The sequence below is a fragment of the Perna viridis genome, chromosome 7 (assembly GCF_037379345.1).
Source record: "Perna viridis isolate PV_CMFRI_1.1 ecotype Kerala chromosome 7, ASM3737934v1, whole genome shotgun sequence".
Lineage (NCBI taxonomy): Eukaryota > Metazoa > Mollusca > Bivalvia > Mytilida > Mytilidae > Perna > Perna viridis.
The window spans coordinates 2523165-2545750 of record NC_142451.1 but is presented as its reverse complement, the minus strand read 5'-3'; the positions used below and the strand labels follow the sequence as shown (position 1 = coordinate 2545750).

General features: G+C 31.4%; 1 protein-coding gene across 6 annotated transcripts in view; it reads right to left on the bottom strand.

Moving 5' to 3' along the window:
* LOC148610951 (rab GTPase-activating protein 1-like) overlaps nucleotides 1–22586 on the bottom strand; it is a 63958-nt gene that overhangs the window by 13539 nt on the left and 27833 nt on the right. For all 6 annotated transcript variants that reach the window (XR_015924018.1, XM_088590891.1, XM_088590890.1 and 3 more), the window contains 8 exons: nucleotides 7949–8096; nucleotides 5315–5562; nucleotides 4558–4671; nucleotides 3717–3791; nucleotides 3323–3448; nucleotides 2491–2634; nucleotides 1707–1748; nucleotides 515–643 (listed from right to left, as the gene is read on the bottom strand). Coding sequence is in view for 5 of the 6 variants with exons in the window: in XM_088590891.1 (XP_088447017.1) it covers nucleotides 515–643; nucleotides 1707–1748; nucleotides 2491–2634; nucleotides 3323–3448; nucleotides 3717–3791; nucleotides 4558–4671; nucleotides 5315–5562; nucleotides 7949–8096 (1026 nt within the window). In the remaining variant the exon portion in view is untranslated. The remainder of the gene's footprint in view (nucleotides 1–514; nucleotides 644–1706; nucleotides 1749–2490; nucleotides 2635–3322; nucleotides 3449–3716; nucleotides 3792–4557; nucleotides 4672–5314; nucleotides 5563–7948; nucleotides 8097–22586) is intronic.

Sequence of the window (22586 nt, the reverse complement as noted above, 5' to 3'; positions counted from 1 at the left end):
CCGTGTAACATAAGACAATCAGATGTGGACATCACCTTAGATACCGTGTAACATAAGACAATCAGATGTGGACATCACCTTAGATACCGTGTAACATAAGACAATAAGATGTGGACATCACCTCAGATACCGTGTACAATAAGACAATAAGCTGTGGACATCACCTCAGACACTGTATAACATAAGACAATAAGCTGTGGACATCACCTCAGACACTGTATAAAATAGGACAATCAGATGTGGACATCACCTTAGATACTGTATAACATAGGACAATCAGATGTGGACATCACCTTAGATACCGTGTCACATAAGACAATCAGATGTGAACATCACCTTAGATACTGTGTAACATATATATATATTATGTTTATTGGGTTACTTTTTTAGCATAATTGATCAATCAAGACTGCAACAAATCACCAGAAGCCAGTACATTTTTAAATCCCTGCAATCAGGTTCTAGTTTTAACAGACATTAAAAGTTGTTCACATTTCAATTCTATTCCCAATACCTTGACACTAATGGCTGACTGGATGAGTTCCTTAGCAGCCCCCTCTGCTCTGTATTTCTTTGGTAATGTTACTCTAAAGTACTTCAGAACTCCCTCAAAGTCCAGGGCTAATAAATCTTTTCTGGAACACTACAAGTAGAATGAGCATAAACTGATAATCATTTAGAGAAACAGAAATACTGCATCATAATAGGTGAACAATATTATTAACATCTGTTCAAGCCAACAAAGGAACGATGGTAACAGAAGCCTTTATCTCCTTTGTAATCAACAGAAATTAACTAAAATGAGAAACTCTGCTTTAATGAGAGATTCATTCTATAATCTATAAGTTTGGTAGGAGAAGAAATAGAAACTGGAAAGCATCCCCACAACAAGCTACTGAAACTAACACTACTGAACTTCTTGGTACTCAGTCCATGGCTCTTAGAGGATCCCTCATAACTCATTTTCACCAACCTTCTCATATCAACTTTTGGAGCAAAAACAAGAGGCTCCAAGGAGCCTGAATCACTTACCTGGTTGAATTTTGCATACAAGGGCAATAAATTTAACAAGAAGTTGTCTAATAATTCAGACTCAAGAAGACTGGTATCACAAGGATCATTTCACTTATTGAAAGTTTCTTTGTATCTATCATAGTTTACAAAATATTCACTGAAAACTGTAAAAAGACAAAAAATAATAATAATAATAAGGATCATTTCGGCAATTAAAAGAATTTGGCTAAACCTAACCGTTTTGGAATTATATGCGAAAAACTACTGTTTGACCCATTCTATTTTTAGTAACAGTGGCCACGTTTTTTTCAATAAATCAAAAATCCCCGCATCTCTTGTGCAGAATACCCCAAGGAACATTCATTCTAAGTTTGGTTCCAATCAGTCAAGTAGTGTCAGAGGAGAGGAGTTTTGAAAAATTGTTAATGACGACGACAAACGATGACAATGGGCGCCAAGTGATGGCAATAGCTCACATGGCCTTCGGCCAGGTGCACTAAAAAGGTGAAGCAATGCCTCTTTTTTCATTGCTTTATGATATATGAAATATATCCAGAAATATATATATATAACCAGAAATATGATCTAGGAACCAACAAACTGGCTTTGAACGGTCTAAGACTCCAATTACTATGATATTATAATGAGACAGATAGCTGATATATGAGATAAACAACATATATGATACAAACCTTGAGTAAAGCTAAAGCTACACTCATTAGGAATGTCATTCCCTGAAATGAATAAATAAATGTCAATACCAGTCATCTACAAAACTCCATTTTGATTATTTTCAATGCATATACATATATCAGAGATGATTTTACGAGGTCAACAAAGAAAGCTGAAATTGGCAAAATCATAAGTAAATAAACAGTAGAAAAAGAATCATAACGGTAACAAACAGAAAAAAATAATGTCTGATATATATATGTTTCATTATTATAGTGTAACCTGATATTACATTCTATACAACCATCAGTTCAATTAGAGTCTGACTTCAAAGGATTGTGATGCACTTTCTAATTGTAAACAATATTGATTAAGAGCACAGTTAAATTATCTTAAGTAGGATTTTATCCTATCTTTAAATTGTAGTATAAAAAAGGCATAGTATCAATAGTTTGTACGTTGCAATGACGTAAGTCAAAAAGAACAATTATGTTGGCCCTACAGTTATTGTTTAGACAGGATTCATTGTAGTAATGTTTTGAACATGATAATTAGTGGGGAGATAAATACATGACGGCAATGATGTAACTACACTATTAAATGAACTGTACACTTTTAATCCTGCTTAGAAAGCACACAGATATTTTTTATAATGCATTTGTAAATGAGGATTCCACAAAGTATTGTTTGAAGTTGGTAAAAGTCCTTTATCTTTACTATCATAAATGCATTCAAAAACAGATTGTTCTGTATTAAGAAATGGACTGAAATGTGAATAACTGAAGTGTACATGAAAAGTATTACCTCTTGAAGAAAGACATCAATGATATGGAACACCATGAACAGAGGAAACTTGGCAGTAAACAGAGTCAGGAACCACTGAGAAGCAAACATGTGGGTCTCTAGTCCCATCTCTGTAAAGTGTTCAAACAGGTCTGGTAACTGATCCTGTACAATAAATATCATTGTGGAGAGTAAATAAAAATAATACAATCACAAGAATTGTACAAATTGTTTCAATTAGTACAGAGAACAAGTTCAATGCCTTACAAATGTAACTAAATCTACTGGTGTTAAAAACAAAACATTTCTCAACTTCCAATTGATTATACTTAAATTCTTACAAATATACAAAAACATGCTATGGATTCTTTTTTATACATATACCAGCATTTGATTTTCAATACCATTGAAATAAAAGGTATACATCTATTTCTTACCATCAGTGACATCAAACATCATCTGTCACAAAAAACTAACTTTGTTGATGTTTTGCTGACAGTGAAGTTTAATTACAATTACTAACTATTCATATTGCTGAATAAAATATAAAATGTTATCTTCATTAAAATATTTCCTTAAATCACTGCAGCAACCATAAAAAAGCTAATGTTTAGATTGCATTGATGAGGCAATAGCCTCAGCAAAATGTTTCACACTGAAGGAAAGTTATGGAAAAATGTCCATGAGATGTCCCAACTACTTAAATTAGATAAGGCTTTCACTAGAAATATTTATCACACAGCTTTTGTAATACTTTTAGCCAATGTAAGTGAAACAAACCTAAATCTCACCTGTTAGATAATACTATTATTTTAACTCTATAACCTATTATAATTTTCTTTAAGACTTGTACCTCCATCAGTCTTTCCAGTTGATAAAACTTCAGATGTAATTCTTCAAATCCTGGTTTGAAAAGATCTCTCACTTTGTAGTCAAAACAAATCTTCGTCAAAACAGAGAATGCCTGCTCTTCTGGCATCTGTTAATGTAATAGCGTTATACTGAATGCATCGAAATCAAAGAAATAGGGCATTTTTCAAACTTGTTACACGAGTTATACACATTTTTATAAGATATATTTATCTACCGATTTACTTTTTATTAAGTTTGTATACAAAATTATCCAGTCTTTGTAAAAAAAAATAAGCTTCATTGTATAATTAAAATTTAAAATGTGACAGATGTATATATTTAAACATAAAAAATAAAAACGTAGCTTTTCTACTATGTTGATAAAATATACTTACATGTAGGAGAAGAGAAGCAGCTAAGAATGAAATGCCCTGAACATAACCTATTTCCTCATCATACACTGAATATGCCTGCAAATAGAACATATAGGTATTTACAACTACTTTGTATGAAATTTATACAACACATTGGGCCTGCAATAGAACATCATACATAATAAATTTATACAACACATTGAGCCTGCAATAGAACATCATACATAATAAATTTATACAACACATTGAGCCTGCAATAGAACATCATACATAATAAATTTATACAACATACATAATAGAAGTTTCAGACTAATTTTATTCTGGAAATTATCCTCTATGTCTGACATCATTTGTTCATTCTAGAATAAAGAGACACCACTAGACTCTGGGCTACAGTGGGAAAAACTTTAGATTATTTATATTTATCAGAGATATAATCAATATTTATAACCAGGCAAAGTAATGTATAAGAAGAAGAAAATGATTTTATTTCCACATTAATGGGCCCCAAAGTAGCATGGTTGACAGTACAAACAATCATGATTCATACACATAACTTTATGCATCACACAAAATACAAGTCACTAAAATTTGTAATGACGACAAGGACAGATTTGTTATGAAACAAGGACTACATCCTGGTAACATAAATTCAATTTATTCTATTTTAGCAAGTAAAAACAAAAGGCTAATAAGTCTGATTAACCTGATGGATGATTATAACCTATTCTCTATAACTTCCAGCATCACTTGGAAGACTTTAGGCTTTTAAGTTAAAAGTTCAACAAGCTTTCAGTGATTATACAGCATTCAACAGAAGCAAGTCTTACACGACGAGACACGAAGAATGTTTAATATTTACCTTACTAATCCTGTAGAGGGAATCTTGGCCTAAACCACCTGTTTCCTTGAAGAAATCATGGGCTGGGAATGTTCTGTTTATATCTCTTAGTATCACATCTTCATTGGGGGAATCCTAAAACAAAGCAAAATGTGTACATTGATGTAAACAGTAAATTCAGCCACTAGTTTTAACCTAAAATCAAACAGAAACAATGAGACACTAATGCTGAAATAAACAGTAATGGAAAGTAATATTGTACCAAACTATCATTAAAATCAATTAAGGTGTTCCTTTTCAATTTTCCTACCTGACAGACAAAAGGACATACTGACAGCCGTATTATGTTCAAAGTTCAATTAAAGCTAATAACCAAATTAAGGATCAAGAAATTATCAAAAAACCATTATTTCACTGTTAATTTTTAGAAACTGTTCAGAATTTTGGTTTTATAAATCTGCAAAATGTTTTGCATATATTTACAAATAATTATAACCAAGTCAGTAATGAGTACATCAATTCCTACCTAGAAGCATACTGAAAAACTGCCATAACTGATTAACTCATAAGCAAAAACATGGATTTCCCTCAAAAAGTATACAAACATTGATATCACCATAATAAACTGTTATAAAAGGTTTGAAGTAATTCAAATAAGAGGTACTTACATTATGGTGTGAAACTAAATAAACAGATGTATAAAGGACAAACATTTTTGTACTACAATACATCTGCATATATTAAAAAATCCTAAACAAAAATAATCAAATCCAACTACCTTGGTTATTAATACTCTATAGGCCTCTAACAGTTCTGAATTATCCTGACAGCCTGCTAGAAGCTGCCATACTTCCCCTCTAAGAGCCTCAGGAATGCCTTTCTTTGCTAACTGAGAGACTTGCTTAGGTTTCTGTGCCAGGTTTTGATGCCATTTTTTCAACACTTCATGCCAGGCCTGAAGTAAGTCATCATCTGTCACCTCTTTACTGACCACACCAGAACCACTCAATAAAGGTTCATCTCCATCTAAAACCAGAAATAAAGATTTATTGATTGTATCATTCTATGTAAGGCAGGAGTAGTCTGTACAGTATGTATCTATATTTTGTCTTATTTCCACACAAAACGCACATAGCTCTTTTTTATTAAGTACAGTCCATATTAAATTCAGACACTGCCAATGGTAAATTGATTCATGGTGAAGAAAAACCCACCAAACGGTGCTTTTTCTGTCTAAATATGCTATACTTGCATATAACTATAAGCTTTTCTGCATTCAGATCTGGACTTTTTAGAAAATCATATATTCATCTCCCACTAAAATCAACCAAATGTAGCTAAATCAAGAACAATAACTCTTGCAAAATTCAAATTCCATGTACAATCTAGATAATTTTTTTCTCAAAAGCGCAACAACCAAATGAAAAAATAAGACTGGTTATGTGATCAATAACTGTCTCTAAACAAGAATTAAAAAATCTTAATTCAGAGGGTTTTTGACATGCATGAATCACCGTCTGTCTAATTTTTAGAAAGACTGCTACATAAAATATCACTGTTAAAGTAGCAGAAATAAGAGCAAAGATTGGATACAGTAATGTTATTTTTTTGAAATGATAAATTTCATTGTCAAGCAGATAAAGAGAAGGAATATTTGTGTTATTTCAATAATTGACCTAGGAATTCATAAAAACCATAGCTGTAATAAAATCCTTTTATTTGTTTATGATAATTATTTCCTCTTAGTGCAAATTTAAGGTATGTAAAAAATGCGAACAGCATCTGTGACAGATATGGATCAAGTAAAATATTGACACAAATGTTAAATCCATAATAGTTTATTAGTCTCACTACATTAAATGAAATGATAAGAACACTAATACAAATAAGAAATAAAATCTAGGGAAATTTAACCATCTTTTAATATAAGAAACATAACCTCAAAATTCAAAGTGAATGTACTATAAATTAATTGACTTATTTTGACATTTTCAGATTCAATTCAATTTTGTAACTATTAAATAATGTGAACATTTTCTCAATATGCAGTATTTAAAAAAACAACAGGCTCCTAGGAGTTTAATTTTTGCCCTTCAAGGGTAATAACTCTTAACAAGAAGTTGTCTGACAATTTTTGAATCGAAAAAAGACTTTGGCAGGACTTATCATAAGGACCATTTCATCAAGTCAAAGTTTCTTTCTATCTATTATAGTTTTAACGATATTAGCTGAAAATATGAAAGAAAAAAAAAAGAAAAAAAGAAAATTTCACCTTTCAAGGGCAAAACTTTAACAAGGAGTTATCCAACAACTTTGATGTCCACAGACTTTTGTATGCCCTATCATAACAGTCATTTCGGCAATTGTAAGAATTTGGCTAATCTTAACGGTCTTTGAGTTATATGAGAAAATCTTCTGACAGACACCTTTGTTATATTTCTAGTAACAGTGGCCATGTTTTAACAAATCAAAAATCCCCATATCAGACCTGCAGAATTTCCTAAGGAATATTCATACCAAGTTCTGTATTAATTGGTCTGGTAGTTTCAGAGGAGAAAATTTTTGATAGAAAAAACATAAAAAAGAGCAAAAAAAACATAGAAAAAGGGTAATAACTCCAACATGGCTTAACAGGTTAAACAAAATTTTGACCAAAGAAAATTTCATGCTGAACACTTTAACCTGGTTAGAATTTGGCTTAATGGTTTAGAAGATTAATGTGAAAAACTTCAGTCTGATCCCTATGTTATATTATTAGTAAAGGCATGTTTTATGATAAAAAAAATCCCCATAACAGTTCTATGCAGGATACCCTAATGAACATTCATACCAAGTTTGGTTCTAGTTGGTCAAGTAGTGTCAGAGTTTTGAAAAATTGTTAACAAAGACGGGCAACAACAACGACTGATGCCAAATGATGGCAATAGCTCACATGGCCTTAGGCAAGGTGAGCTAAAAAAAAAAAAAAATTGTGTAAACATGGATGGACGGAGGATGTCCAACACTTCCATGTACCCTCATGACACCCTGTAGGGAACAAAAAAACTACTTTCTGTCATACAAATGGAGAAGTGAGCACAAACAAGTTTTTGCTAATTTCTCCCTCTAGATTTGGGCCTATATTTCTGTTTGCTCATTTCTCCCTCTACATAAGGCCCTGTGTTTCTTTTTGCTCATTACTCCCTCTAGATAAGGAAATGTGTTTCTGCTCATCTCTCCCTCTAGATAAGGCCCTGTGTTTCTTTTTGCTCATTTCTCCCTCCAGATTAGGCCCTGTATAACTTTTTCATCATTTCTCCCTCTAGATAAGGCCCTGTATTACTTTTTGCTAATTTCTCCCACTGGATAAGACCCTGTGTAACTTTTTGCTCATTTCTCCCTCTGAATAAGGCCCTGTATTTCTGGCATGTACCTGATTCTTCTTCAGGATCTTGTGGTGTTGTAATATCTTCAGGAATGGGTTGTCTTGAGCTGAGCCCTTGTAAACTCATACCAGATTTTTGTCTGTCTATCTGGGTCTGACTGTGGACACTGAGAACATCATACTGCCCATCTTCAGTCTGAAAAGAAATTGAAACCATGTTCAGTATGGTAATCTCTAAGACCCTTTAGAAATATACCAATGGATAGTACAGAAAAAAATTCACTATGAAAAGAACTAAGAATACTGGTCATTATAGCTCATCAATAATTAATATATGGAAATAATGTCAAAAGTTATAGCATGGGATCTGTAATCTCCAGTCTAGAAGGTATAACCATACTGTTTCATTAGTAAAGTACCAGGTGTTCAATTTCAATAAAGGGAATGTATTGTAATTACTACTTCTATGCTAATGGCTAGTTTTATTATCCTATCATTGCTAACTTTATTTTCCTATAATTGACAATATTGATAAAATAACTGTTATCATCCATCCCCCATTCTATACCAAGCTTAAGGGTAAAGTATGGCCTTAATCTATCTCCCCAATCTATACCAAACTCAGGGTGAATGTTTGGCCTTAATTCGTCTTTACAATCTATACCAAACTTACGGTGAAAGTCTGGCTTTAATCCATCTCCACATTCTATACCTAACTTAGGGTGAAAGTCTGGCTTTAATCCATTTCCACAATCTATACCAAACTTAGAGAGACAGTTTGGCATTAATCCATCTCCCCAATCTATACCAAACTTAGAGAGAACATTTGGCCTTAATCCATCTCCACAATCTATACCAAACTTAGCGAGACAGATTGGCATCAATCCATCTCCCCAATCTATACCAAACTTATGGAGATTGTTTGGCCTTCATGAAACACCATATGTCAAACAATATACATGTTCCAAAGACATAGAGTCTGTAATAACTTAGCACTGGCAAAATGTCAGCATCAACAAAACCTCTTAAATAAAATAACAGGAGATAAACAATAGAACAAATACAAACTGACATTATATTCTTTGTAATCTCAAGTAACTGGGTTCCATAATGTTTGTTTACATTATCTGATGTCACATGACTGTAACATGACTCGAACAACACCTGGACAGATACCTACATGACTATGTCATATCAAATATTTCTACAATTGGAATTTATCATATTTCTTTAATTCTTTACATCAAATTAATGTTTATTTTTACCACTCTGGTTGCAAGATTTTGATGTACATATTTAGTCATCGTCAGTAAACACAGACAAGGGGGAAAGGTCCAGAATCTGATCAGGCTAGATGTAACACAAATGTCCTGTGAATGCCAAATCTTGGAACTGTTCAGTATGTAATAAAGAAAGAACAAATTTGTGGGGACATCAAATACAAATTATGGGTGAACTATCCAACTGTCACAAAGACTCACAATGATTAACAATGTCTTATTGGTCAAAAGTAAATAAAATAAATATCTGATCAATGAAACTAGTGTATGCACATAAATAAATAATTATGAAAACTTCCCAAATAGAATACAGAAATTTCAAATCCTCCTTTTCAATGAAAGTGGGCCCTGAAGCTCTTTTACACTTAAGCAGGTACCAGCTCAATTTAATTATACTTTATATATGTCAGTGGGAAAAATAGTCATTACAATGATGTTAATAGACCATTTATAATTCTAGATATAGCTTTAACCCAGAAGCTCTTGGTTTTCACATCATCTATATATTTAGATGTAATTTACAATTAGGCGTATGACAAAGTTAACTAATACCGATATATTGTACAAAAATATAGCTACATTACATAGACAAATCAAACCTTCTTCCTTCTTGATCTACGCTTTAGTCGCATCATTACACAAACACCAGACAAAAGTAATCCAACACAATATTGAATAATTTCCCTTGATTACTCTTCTACAATGTCAATATAAAGTTACAACACAGTAATTACAATATGTATTGTATCTCAGTTGATCTGAAGGAAGTTAAAAATGGGTAGTATGAATTCTATGTAATTTGAATATAGTGTATCATTTTTCCTTCTAATAGGAAAAGAATATTCACTTTATCCAACTTCCTTGATAATATGGAGATAGCATTTCTCTGTGCATGAATGATAAATACACAGATTTACAGGAAAAATTAAAAATTTTAAAGGATCTTTATGTGTTGGGTGTTTAAATGATAAAACAGCAGCCCTTTTAGATGTTCCTTTACAAAATATCTATATATATCCTTGTACAACAAACCCAAGCATGGATTAATGAAAGGTTTACCTAATAACAGATTGTTGACTTTCATATGCCTGATGCTTTGAATCCAGAGTTTAGTCAGAGACTATATCATTGTAGGACATTTGTACTCACATGCAAGTATTGTGACTGCAACACTTTAGCAGTATTAATTTTGTAGAAGTTGGCAGCCATTGTTAAATACTTTGATTGACCCTAGGTTTAACAGTGGGTGAAATGTGTAATGGTGACTACATAGGAACAAACTGATAGTATACTGGTATATGGTTTATTACTAGGATATTGATAATTATCCTTAAGAATTCAGTATTGTATTATAGTTTAATGTTCATAAGTAATATTTCTCATGAAATATATTCTAACTGCTTTACTGAATAAAAACTCAATATATATATGCTTGAATTCAGTTACAGCAAAATTGCACTTTGGAAAAAACTAAACAGTTGATTTTGATGTCACCCAGTAGGGAACATTCTAGGGATTTACTGTTACACTATTTATCAACAAAAACAACTTATCTACTACTTTCGGTCGATCTACAAGAGAATGATATGAATAATCCACTACTATAACATCAGTGGGTGGACTAGTTCTATTAGAATAGGTGATTATACATAGTCACTAGGGAAGGAGTCAGTTTCTATTTTCTCTGGTTAATTAATGCATTGATTGTTTATACTTCAAATGTTTTCCCTACAAACAACAACTTGACAAATTACAGAGAACATAACAGACAAAACAAACAATAACAAAGCTGATCAAAGACTGAAAATCACAGATGATACATGAACAATTGTTCATTCTACTGGAAAATACAATGAAAAATTGCACCCATTTAACATGCAGTTCAAATTGATATAAACAGCCCTGTTAGAAAATAAATCATCAAAAGTTGACAGTGTTTCTGTTAAGTCTGTGTAATTTATGCATAAAAATACTTTTACCCCCTAAAACACCACCCAAAGGGTCATTTTGACGCAGGTAAAAAATGTTAAGATTTTACATGTAGAGATTGGGTTCACATGTTCACTCCTGTAAGGAACCAATTAAATGTAGCATTGGGCACAACTCGGCTGATTAGGGTTGTCTTCAGCAAACAAGTTAGATGTAATTGGCTGAAGTGAGCAAAATGCTAGAAATCAACAAACAGACAGGTCTAGAAAATGAAGATTGTCCCAACATTAACAATAAAAGACGCATTTCTAAAAAGGACCTCCAATAATCGCTGGTTAAGTGAATATATTTGGCTATCACTTGATGATACAACAAATTGATGAAATGTAAATTTAGAACCATCAGTAAATGGTGTAATCCTTTTGGACTTGATGTTCTAAAAATTTTCAACAATCATGGTTAGATCCACATCATCCTAGTGATGACTACAGCCTGGCAACAAGTAATAAAAATCAGTCCAAGGTATTTAATAAAACTGTTCATGAAAATTTGGACAAAATGAAGCCAATAGTTTATGCAATGATTGGTACTGTAGCGAGGACATTGGTGTAGCGAGGACATTGCTGACAGAAAACTGATTAACAACAAGTAAAAAAAAGAATAAAATTTTATTTTGTTTATGAAATAAAAACTTTAAACACAATATAAAAAAAGTGTGACCTCCTAAAAAAGACTTTGACCCCCAAAATTCAGCACTAGAGAGTCATAATGACCCTTTCAACTCAAAAAGTTCAAAAACACTGTTTAACAAGAATATTTCCGTCATGTTGATCTCTACCCCAGGGAAAAAGTCATACTTTCATTTATCGAAGTTTTGGCAACATAAAACAAAAACAAAAACAAATAAAATCTATAACGACCACATCATCCAGAAAATTAGAAAAACTGTCAGCGATTACCATAATTAACTTAAATGCACTTCCTCATTTAATAACATGCATCTTTTGACCTCAAAATTGATTTGGATCAAAACCTAAAATAAAAGGTGCAAAATGAATGCAATGAAGATTCTGTGAAAGTTTTATTAACCTCCACTCACAGGTGTAGGAAAAGTAATCAATAGGGAGAATATGCTTTAACAACACCCATTCATCCTGTTTTTCTTTTTGCCCCCCTTTTTTTCATTTAAACCTTTAACTACTTGTGCAAATAAATTGCTCAGCTAAATCATGTCAATGACATGATACACATTTTCCACTTTTTCCACTTTCTCTAAAAAGATATAACTGAAAAAGTGTAAAACAATCAAATAAGGGCAAGAAGCTTTATTTTAACACTTAGACAAAAAGCTGTTCCTGAAAGCATTCTTGAATCATCAGAGGAAATTTAGAATGACAGACAAATAATTAGGAACATTACAATATGTACATGGGTCATTTTCAAAATGAGTTGTTTTTTAGTGGACCAGCCTATTTCACTGAATTCTCAACTTGGAAACCTATTTTTGTGGTACTGGCTATTTGAACCAATTATGAGCAATGTTTGACAAAAACAATAGGAACAGAATCCTTGAAACAAAAATATTATTAAAAGTTGGATGATCAATTTGGAGATAAAATACAATGTAAAAAGTTGACAAATTTGTAGTGTAAATATTAGAATTTTTTAAAGTCATAGTTTTATTTAAAACCAAATAATGTGTTATATTATAGGACCCTAAAGGAAATAAATTATAACAACCGAAGATAACTCTCAATGAAAATATACATATAATTTTCATCTTAAGTCATGTAACTATCCCATGACTGTCCTTCCTGTTACCCTTTGTTAAAAGTAGCCTGTAAGAGTTATCTTTATTCCGATAAAAATTATTCAACCATGTGACTAGGTACCTCACTTCCTGCCCAGAAGAGTTATTGGCGTCATTTTGTTCAAAGTTGTGGATGACGAACAGTTGATGATAAAAGGTAAGTTCAAGTATAAGAATAATTTTATTCAGTGTCCAACCTGTTGCCATGATTTCTTACATTTCTGATATAGAAAAATTCTTTTATTGAAGCATATGCATGACACACAAGTTTGTCTTTAATTACTAAATTAGGACATGTGACTGGTTAGGTTGAATACAGAGAGGTGTGATGGTGAGAAATTTTTTGTATGAAAGCCTTTCCTGTAACTGTCCCTCCTGTTATCACCAAAACAGTAACAGAAGAGACAGAACTGGTAACAGGAAAGACAAAAAATCCTGTAAGTGTAAATCAAAAACATAAATTCTACATTGAATAAATTTTGCAACTAGTTTGAGATACATTATTTGTTAAAATTATGATTGATAAATAAATAACAATTAAAAGTCGATTTCAAAAATGAAGATGGCTATTTAAAATTAAATGTGTTAACAGGAGGGAATTAAATGGTAACAGGAAAGACAAATGCCTAGATTATCTTGTTCAAAATATACAATATGGCGAATAGAATAAAATTTTCAGAGTTTAATACAGAAGTGTTAGTGATATCATAACGGTATAACAAAGGAAAAACAAAAATATCATGAGGACTTGGCAGTTGGAAAGAAAAGAAAAACTGACCAGTTGAGTGAAAAGACAAGAGACAAATGAGGAAAAATTGGAGGCAGAAGAAAGCAGAGTACAGAAAAAGAAGAAAAGAATTTGCAAAAAGAGAACAAGGCCTATTGACCCCAGAGAATTCACCACCAAATTCACCATTGCAGGAATATTGCAAAATGTTATTGAGATAACTCAAAACTAAGAGAGCAAATTGTGAACCAAAAAAGACTCAACAGAAATCTAAGAATGAAGCTTTATAGAGCCAAACACGGAAATATGAAAAAAAATCCCAGAAACACCTAGAACGAAAACCAGAAAACTCTTGAGGAATTTTGGAAACAGTCCATCAAAAAAGGAAAAGATTAAACGAACTCTTTTTCAACACTTTACTTTGTCGGAGGAACTCAGAAATAAGTATAGGGGAGGTTGTAACAGAATGAAGTCAACATTGGTAGGAATAGTGAAAGGGCAGCTGATGAGAAAATACAATCTTGTTAATTCCATACGGAGTCATCTAGGTTTTTTTTCTAGAAGTAGAAAATCAAGACACAATGGTGTGTTGAAATTAAGTCTCGAGAGGAAGATAAGAGACTTCTATGAAAGAGATGACAATAGTCAGCTAAAAGCAGGAATCAAAGAAACAGTGACAAAGAATAAAGTTAAATATCAGAAAAGAGTGCTTCTACATTCCATCGAAAGTCTTCACAAAAAGTTTCTCATGGAAAATGAAAATAAAAATATAAGCTATACATCTTTTAGCAGACATCGACCATTCTGGATACTACCACCTAAAGACTCTGACAGAAATACCTGTATATGTAAACAGCATGAAAATGCTCTTTCTTTCTTCTTCCTTGTTTAGAAATCAAATTCTTAAAACTTCAGATCTGTATGAGTTAATAAAGAAGTTTTCATGTGATTCAAAGAATATTGAATGCATGTATGGCCGCTGTCCGAAATGTAAAGAAATTGAAATTCCATTGACAGAAGACATTGATCAAAATAGAAAGGTTTCATGGTCCAAATGGCAAACTGTCAAAGAAAAAAGAATGATAAAAGATGTAGAAAAAGAAGTCAGCTTGACAGTAAAAGTAGAGGAATTTGGTGATATTGCTAAACTTGTTGAAACATTTTGCAAGGAGATGCCCAAATTCAAACTACACAGTTTCAATATTGCTAACCAAATAGACCATTATAGGAAAGTTAAAGAAATTTTAATTTGATCTGTTCATTTGTTTATCTTTTGTCATATCCAGTTATAGAACAAACATCTTTCCAGAAAAAACTTAAGAAAATATAAATGTACAATCATTGCAACAGCGGTTACAATCTAATTTATTGCGGTCAAACGTAACTTTGATGAGGAGAATAATAAATGGCAATGTTGAAAACATTTAATACTAAAGCATTCAGATAACTTGTTTTCAATTTTGCATACTGAAATATTTAAAGATTGAATTATTACTCTTCTCAATACAGTATTTTGACTGCAAAAATATGGTTTGTAGCCATTGTTATTAATTCGAATTTTGGTGATGGGTCCTTTTCTTTGAGAAAAAAAAAATTTTGAATCGAAATGTCTCCCCTGTTATTGTCCTGTCCTTCCTGTTATCTCTAAATAATTGAATTTTCTATAAAGATTTAATTCTTCTTTTATGGATGTCCAAATACAAGATTTTGCAAATTCTGATTAAATTACAAGTTTGTTATAGATAACTTTCATTGTTTTCTTATAAGAAGATTGTTATTTTTGTCAAAATGTCTTCCCTGTTACTTTTTTGTCCATTCTGTTACTAACGAGTCTTTCCTGTTACGAAGCTTTTTTCTCTTTTTATGAAAAAAGTGTTAGAGCTACAAAGATAGAAATTGTCAGGCTTCAAGATAATAACTGTGTTTGATTAAAGCTGATTATAAAATGATGTGCACTCATCTGTTAGGAAAATTTACAGAAGTCTGTTATGAGTTGTTCAAGTTTCTTCATGTTTTGTATTTTAATTGGAATCATGATATTTTTTTTGTTTCATACAATAATTTTATCTTCCTTTTAAAAATTATTCATTGTTAAAATTATGAAATATAAAAAAAAACTTTTTTAAAGGCTTTTTATTCAGTAACAGGAAGGACACAAAAAAGCCACCACAGTTAAATGTTAAAAACTATGTTTGTTTGTTGTATTCTGCTTTTTATGTTCACTTTGATAACAGAGTTTATCAATAAAATGGTTTAAAATGTTTAAAGACTATGTTTAAAACCCAAAGCTACAGTTGTGGAAAAACTGACATTTTTTGAAAATGGCCCACATATATATGTAACAAAAAGAAGATGTAGAAATATAGACTGCAGTTAGTATCTATACAATTCAAAGAAACCTATATTACTCAAGAAAGTTACCATAAACATAACAATGACATCAGTCTAGGCTCAGTAGAGAAGTTCTGAGTAAACATGACAAAGATATCAGTCTAGCCTCAATAGGGAAGTTCTCAGTAAATATAACAAAGATATCAGTCTTGCCTCCATAGAGAAGTTCTGATGTTATGTCATCTTATAGTAACATCATTACTGTGCAAATTAGGATTCTATCCATTAATGGGAAAAATAAGAATGTTGCTGCTTCAGATCACCTGTCACAATCCCTAATAAGAAGAGCCACATAAACACCCATAAAACTGTCATCAAATTAGCCAGCAAATAAACATATAGTGATTATTCCTATGACTTCCCTCTCTTCCTCAGAAAATTGATCAGAAAATGACAGGAATGACAATGCTAACAGGATTGTTAGTGTTCTCCTATATGTTAGGAATGGTAATGTCAAACAATGTGAATAACCCAGTCAAAAAGTGGTACATGACACCCATGCAAATAGTGTGTAGATTCGCAGGAAAATGGACTATTTTGCAATCATATAAACAACTACGTACCAAGTGTGTACGACCATTCTGTTACTGTTACAGACACATGAAACGGGTAAGATATTTATCTAACAAGAAATAAATAAACAATCAAACAATTTCTCAATTTGCTTTATTCATATGAAAAAATAACAAGAATGGATATGGTGAATATGTCAAAGCAACAATGCATATGAAAACCATACTCTTTTCATAAAGATAAAACCCTATTAAATACATATAATTACCAAATGACCAAATGATTTGTATTTACTTGTCTTTTATGAATTGATTTGTTCATCAGAAACATGTTTTCCATATATTTTTCATGGTGGTCTTATGAAACCATATGACTAACATATGTTGCAATTTTTTGTTAAGCAATTACTTTTGTTATTTAAATAATTTAAAAAAATCTCACTACACTCAAACCTGTCTTAGAAACAACATGTCTTAGTGATGACTTATTTTAAAATATGACTAAGATTATAACATCCCTATTAACCTGTATATAAAGACCATCTGTTTTATATGACCATGCATCATTTTGCTCTCCCTTGGAAGGTCATTTGAGAGAGGTTTGACTATCCCCTTTATATAAAATAAATTCTTACAAGAACTGATTAACTTTAAAATTTGTAGCAATTAATGGCAGAGAAAAATTTATAAAAAAAAATGCTTCAAAGATTAATACTGTATCATAGAAACAAAATTTATAAAGAATGACTTTGTTAAATAAAACATGCTGCCGATTCTAATAATCACAGGGAAATAAAATCTAATTTGATAAGAGTGAGATTATTACTTCTTTCTATAGAATAGATATGTTTGGGATCGTTATTGCAACAAGGACAAAATTATCTTAACATAAAGAAACAAATAGATATTAAAGTAGAAACCCATGAATTTGATAAACACCTCAAAAACTGACAGTGTGGGTAAATTGTTACTAAGTCATTAAATTTGATGCACACTTCAAAGATCTTAAACCAAATACACTCAAAATAATCAAAATTTTATTGAAATAGTGTGTGTCGTCTGAAATGGATTCTGATCACATGATCAGACCTAATTAAAGCTGCATCAGCTGCCAAATTTGTTCAGTTCTGATTCTATTGAATTCAATGAAATAAGTTTGTAGTAATGCAATTGAAGCAATAAATGTCAATAATACCTACAGAATATTGTGAAAATAACGTTTTCTTAATCAAAGAAGATTGATAGCTTGGATCTAATTATTTTTCGCCATTACTTCCGAAGATTGCCGACAGGACATTCACCTGAGTTAAAAATACTTTCACCTTGATTAAAAAAAATAACAATAACGGATACATAGATAAGCACATGTCTTGTTTACATTTCATCTAATCTATTTCTTGATCAGTTTTTAAATAAATAATGACAATTATTGACCATATTTGTGCCACATTACATCACAATATGAAATTACAAAAGGATCCTTGCGTTATGTTAGAACTTTTTTCTTTTACAGCTTGAGTCTGTCGATCTTCCTTGCTGTTGATTAACCACTTTCGATTTGCAATCAGATTTTTTTTTAAGAACTGATCCTTAGAGCACATGCGCGAATTTAGGTCACCAGAAGTCACATGCATACAAATTTATCTAGGTCGATTTTTTGTCTTGCAAGATAATAAATGTATTGACACCTATTTCATGTATTTAATGCATTTTATTTGTGGATATCAATTGAAATCATACAGGAAAAGTACAATTTAGTAGAAATAATTCAAAGTTAACGCATATTTCAACAGAGACAAAAATTTATGAAAATGACAGCTAATGCAGCTTTAAGTGTAAGATTCATTTATACTGATACTTGACCTGTACTGAAACATTGTCTGGTATAATATATTTACCATTATTCACTTTTAAAATTTGATATACATTTTGTATTAACTTTGAGTTAACACATGATAATTTATTGAGTAATTGCAAAGTCTAACCTATGACATTCATGCAATATGAATTGATGACAGGGATATTTTTACATCTTTTCATTAATAGAATAAAATGCTCAGTAAGGGGCAGCTAAAATGACCCCAGAGTTAAGTTCATCCCAACAATTCAAGGTGCAGCTAAAATGACATCAGATAATATTTTATCCCACCAATACATCCTGTTCCAAAGTAATGTTAAACTCACTAAAATGTCAGAAAAAGTTAATTTTCCTATTAGACCAGGAATATGTGTTAAAACTTCCCTACCAAATAAATGAACTAAATTATGAATTACGTTACTTCCCTTTATTTTAAATTTCTAGCCCATTCTATGCAATTTATTTCATTTTTATCATTTCAGTACATTACAAACCATCATAATATTTTAAGAAAACTGAACTTTGTTGCCATTCATGGATAAAATTTTTGGAATAAAACAAGAGGCTCTCGGGAGCCTGAATCGCTCACCTTGTTAAATTTTTGCCTTTCAAGGGCAATAACTGTAACAAGGAGCTGTCTGACAATTTTGACTCCATGAATACTTTGGAAGGACTTATCATAAGGATCATTTCATCAATACAAAGTTTCATTTTCAATACAGTTTTCAAGATATTGGCTGAAAACTGCTAAAAACGTAATTTTTGCCTTTCAATGGCAATAACTCTTACATGGAGTCGTATGACAATTTTGATTCCTGCAGACTTTTGTAGGCCTTATAATAAGAATCGTTTCATTAATCGAAAGTTTCATTCTATTTATAATCGTTTTCAAGATATTGGCTGAAAACTGTAAAAAGAGTCATTTTTCATCTCTCAAGGGCAATAACTCTTACAAGGAATTGTCTGACAACTTTGATCAATCCCTCAGAGACTTTTGTAGGCCTTATAATAATGATCATTTCAGCAACTGATAGAAATTGACTAAACCTTTACTGTTTTGGAGATATATGCAAAAATCTACTCTCTAACCCCTATGTTCTATTTTTAGTAATGGCAGCCATTACTAATTAACTGATCAAAAATCTCAATTTCATTTTGTTTAGGATACCCTAAAAAACAAAATTACTAACTTTCATTGAATTCTGTAAATTAGTTTCTGAGGAGAAGATTTTTTGAAGTAACAACATAAAAAAACAGCAAAAAAACTTCCAAAAGGGGCAACAATTCCGACATGGGTCATCAGATTTTCACCAAAATTTGACCACCGATAGATCTCATCATGCTGAATACTTCTACCCATGTCTAAATTGGTTAAACCTAACAGTTTTGGAGATCTATATAAAAATCTGCTGTCTGACCCCTTTTCCTATTTTTAGTATTGGCAGCCATGTTTTTAAACAGATCAAAAATCAAAACCATCATTTTGTGCAGAATACTCTAAAGAACTACTATCTTAAGTTTCATCCAAATCCATTCAGTAGTTTCAGAGGAGAAGATGTTCAAAGATATTGTTAATGTCGTCGACAACTACAACTGATGCAAAGTGATGGCAATAGCTCACCTGGCCAAGTGGGTAAAAAAAATGGCATGTGCCATCCACTGCTTGGATCTTCCAGACACCCACTTAAATCTTTCACGCTGCAAAAGTTTTTGACATAAAATGAAAGATGTCAGGGGACTTAATATACTGAAATTGTATGTTTACCTATTATGGTACAATATCCAAATTAGATATGCAGATACAGACCTATTCATGTAAAACTCTAACATTTTGTAGTTTTTACATTAATTTGCAATATCTTCCTGTAATAGTAGGGATCATATATAGAACTTTTCATTCAGACTGGTAATTCCTAATGCTTAATGAAAATCAGTTTGGATAACAGAGAACCTATGGAGGTAACCACCTCTGAGATTTGACACAAATAGCGTATTAAGGATCAATGAAAATTCACTTTTGTTTCAAAAGTTTAAAATTGGATCCATAGGCCAATCTGATTAAGGGAACCCAAAAAATTCTTAACAAAGGTCAGAATCAGTATATCAAACAATACTAGCTGAAATAGAAAAGTTTTATCCTAAAGTTCTGAGCAAATTAAAAACAAGGCTAATTCAGTAACTTAAACACTAACTGTATTAATGAGTGTTCCAGTTTCTTTATCAAATCAACAAATTTTGATTTTGTAATGCAACTTAAAACTAACTTTAGAAGGAGCTAAAATTGAAAATCAAATAAACCTGAATTCTTAAAGATTAAGTCATAACTTCCAAAATTAATTTGAACATTCCTTTTGTAATACTGAACTTTGAGAAACAATTTCATTGGGGTTCATATACTTTTACTCAGGTTACGTCTAGCAACCAGAAGACTATAAATCTTGATAATTACAACAATCAACTATACTTCATTGCAAATTTTTTTGCAGCAATACAAAAAGTACTATGGATTAGAATTTGAAACTTCCACTATTACAAACTCACTTATTTCTTATTTTCTTATTTTTTAATACAATTAACTTCATGCAAGTGCAACAAAGTTATTCCTCTTTACTTCAGACATGGCTGATAACAGGATAGACAATGAATGACAGTCACATGAACTAAAGAATGAACTTGACAGCTGGATATATTTATTGGAATGGATAGTTGACATTTCTTGTTTGTAGTCACACAATAAAGCAAGCAAAACAATTATAAAAGGATTTCTTTAGATCTTACCTCAACTAATCTACTTACAGACATTAGGAAATGACATCTTAACATTGAAGTAATTGATCAAAATCATCACTACTAAGATATTGAAGGATAACCAAACAGGATGGATCCTGATGGTGCTTGATTAAAACAGAAATAAAAACCTGACAATTTCATGTAACTACCAGCTGAGTTCTTACTTAATAAAGATATACCTCAATAAGGAGTTGACTTTTTTAATACTAAAAGAAAACTTATGATATGCAGTTTTATTGTATACCAGTAACAATAAGTGGTTAAAATTGTGTTTATAGTAACTTGTACATACAAATAATCCATCTTCCGGATAATTCAATCTACAATACAGGGGTGTATGTACATTGATACACTTGGAGAAATATTGGAGGTTTTAAATTTATTACAATTTTTGAAAGATATGTCATTCAAGGAAGCTGGTAATATTCAGTGGAGTAATACACAGTAAATAAAGGGTAGACATAAAACCAGTCAGAAGAAAGAATCAAAAGTCATCTGTAAAACAAATGATCAGGGTAAAAACAAGAAAGTAGGAGTAATACACATTAAATACAGGGTAGTAGAAAAACCAGTCAGAAGAAAGAATCAAAAGTCGTCTGTAAAACAAATGGTCAGGGTAAAAACCAGAAAGTTGGAGTAATACACAGTAAATACAGGGTAGTAAGAAAACCAGTCAGAAGAAAGAATCAAAAGTCGTCTGTAAAACAAATGGTCAGGGTAAAAACCAGAAAGTTGGAGTAATACACAGTAAATCAAGCAGCATGAAGAGATTTTCAAAATACTGATATAGATTTTTACTCATTCAAAAACAATTTTGGGCATGCAAAATATCATTTTTAAATTTAAAATTGTGCATTAGTGATTCTCAAGTGAAACTGCTACATGTATTTTTACAGGAATCAGAATTGATTATGGTATACAATCAACAGAGTAACAACATCAATAAACATGGACGATTTAATGTGTATGTAGAGCAAAACTATCTGTTGCCCACACTCATTTCATTTTACTTAAAACAGGACATGGTCCAAGGACTAGAAAAGATTTTGATAAAGTCCTTTGGTGGTGAAATTTTTTTTTTTTTTTGTTGAATGTCCTGAATTTTTAGAGACACTGAATTTTAATGTCAAAATGTTATATTTGGAATTCAATGATAAGGCAGATTTTTTTTCTAGCCATAAGGACAACTGAGAAAGATCCGTCTAATTGTCTATAATAGAAAAGAATGGATATGATGAAATACATCAAATGTATCAGCATATAACCTAAATACAAAACACAGTGGTTTCATATTTATTTGTTGGTTACTTATTTTCATGGTTTTCATGAATAGAGTTGAACGAGAAAATTAACATTCCAACGAACAATAATTCAAGTGAATGAATGTTT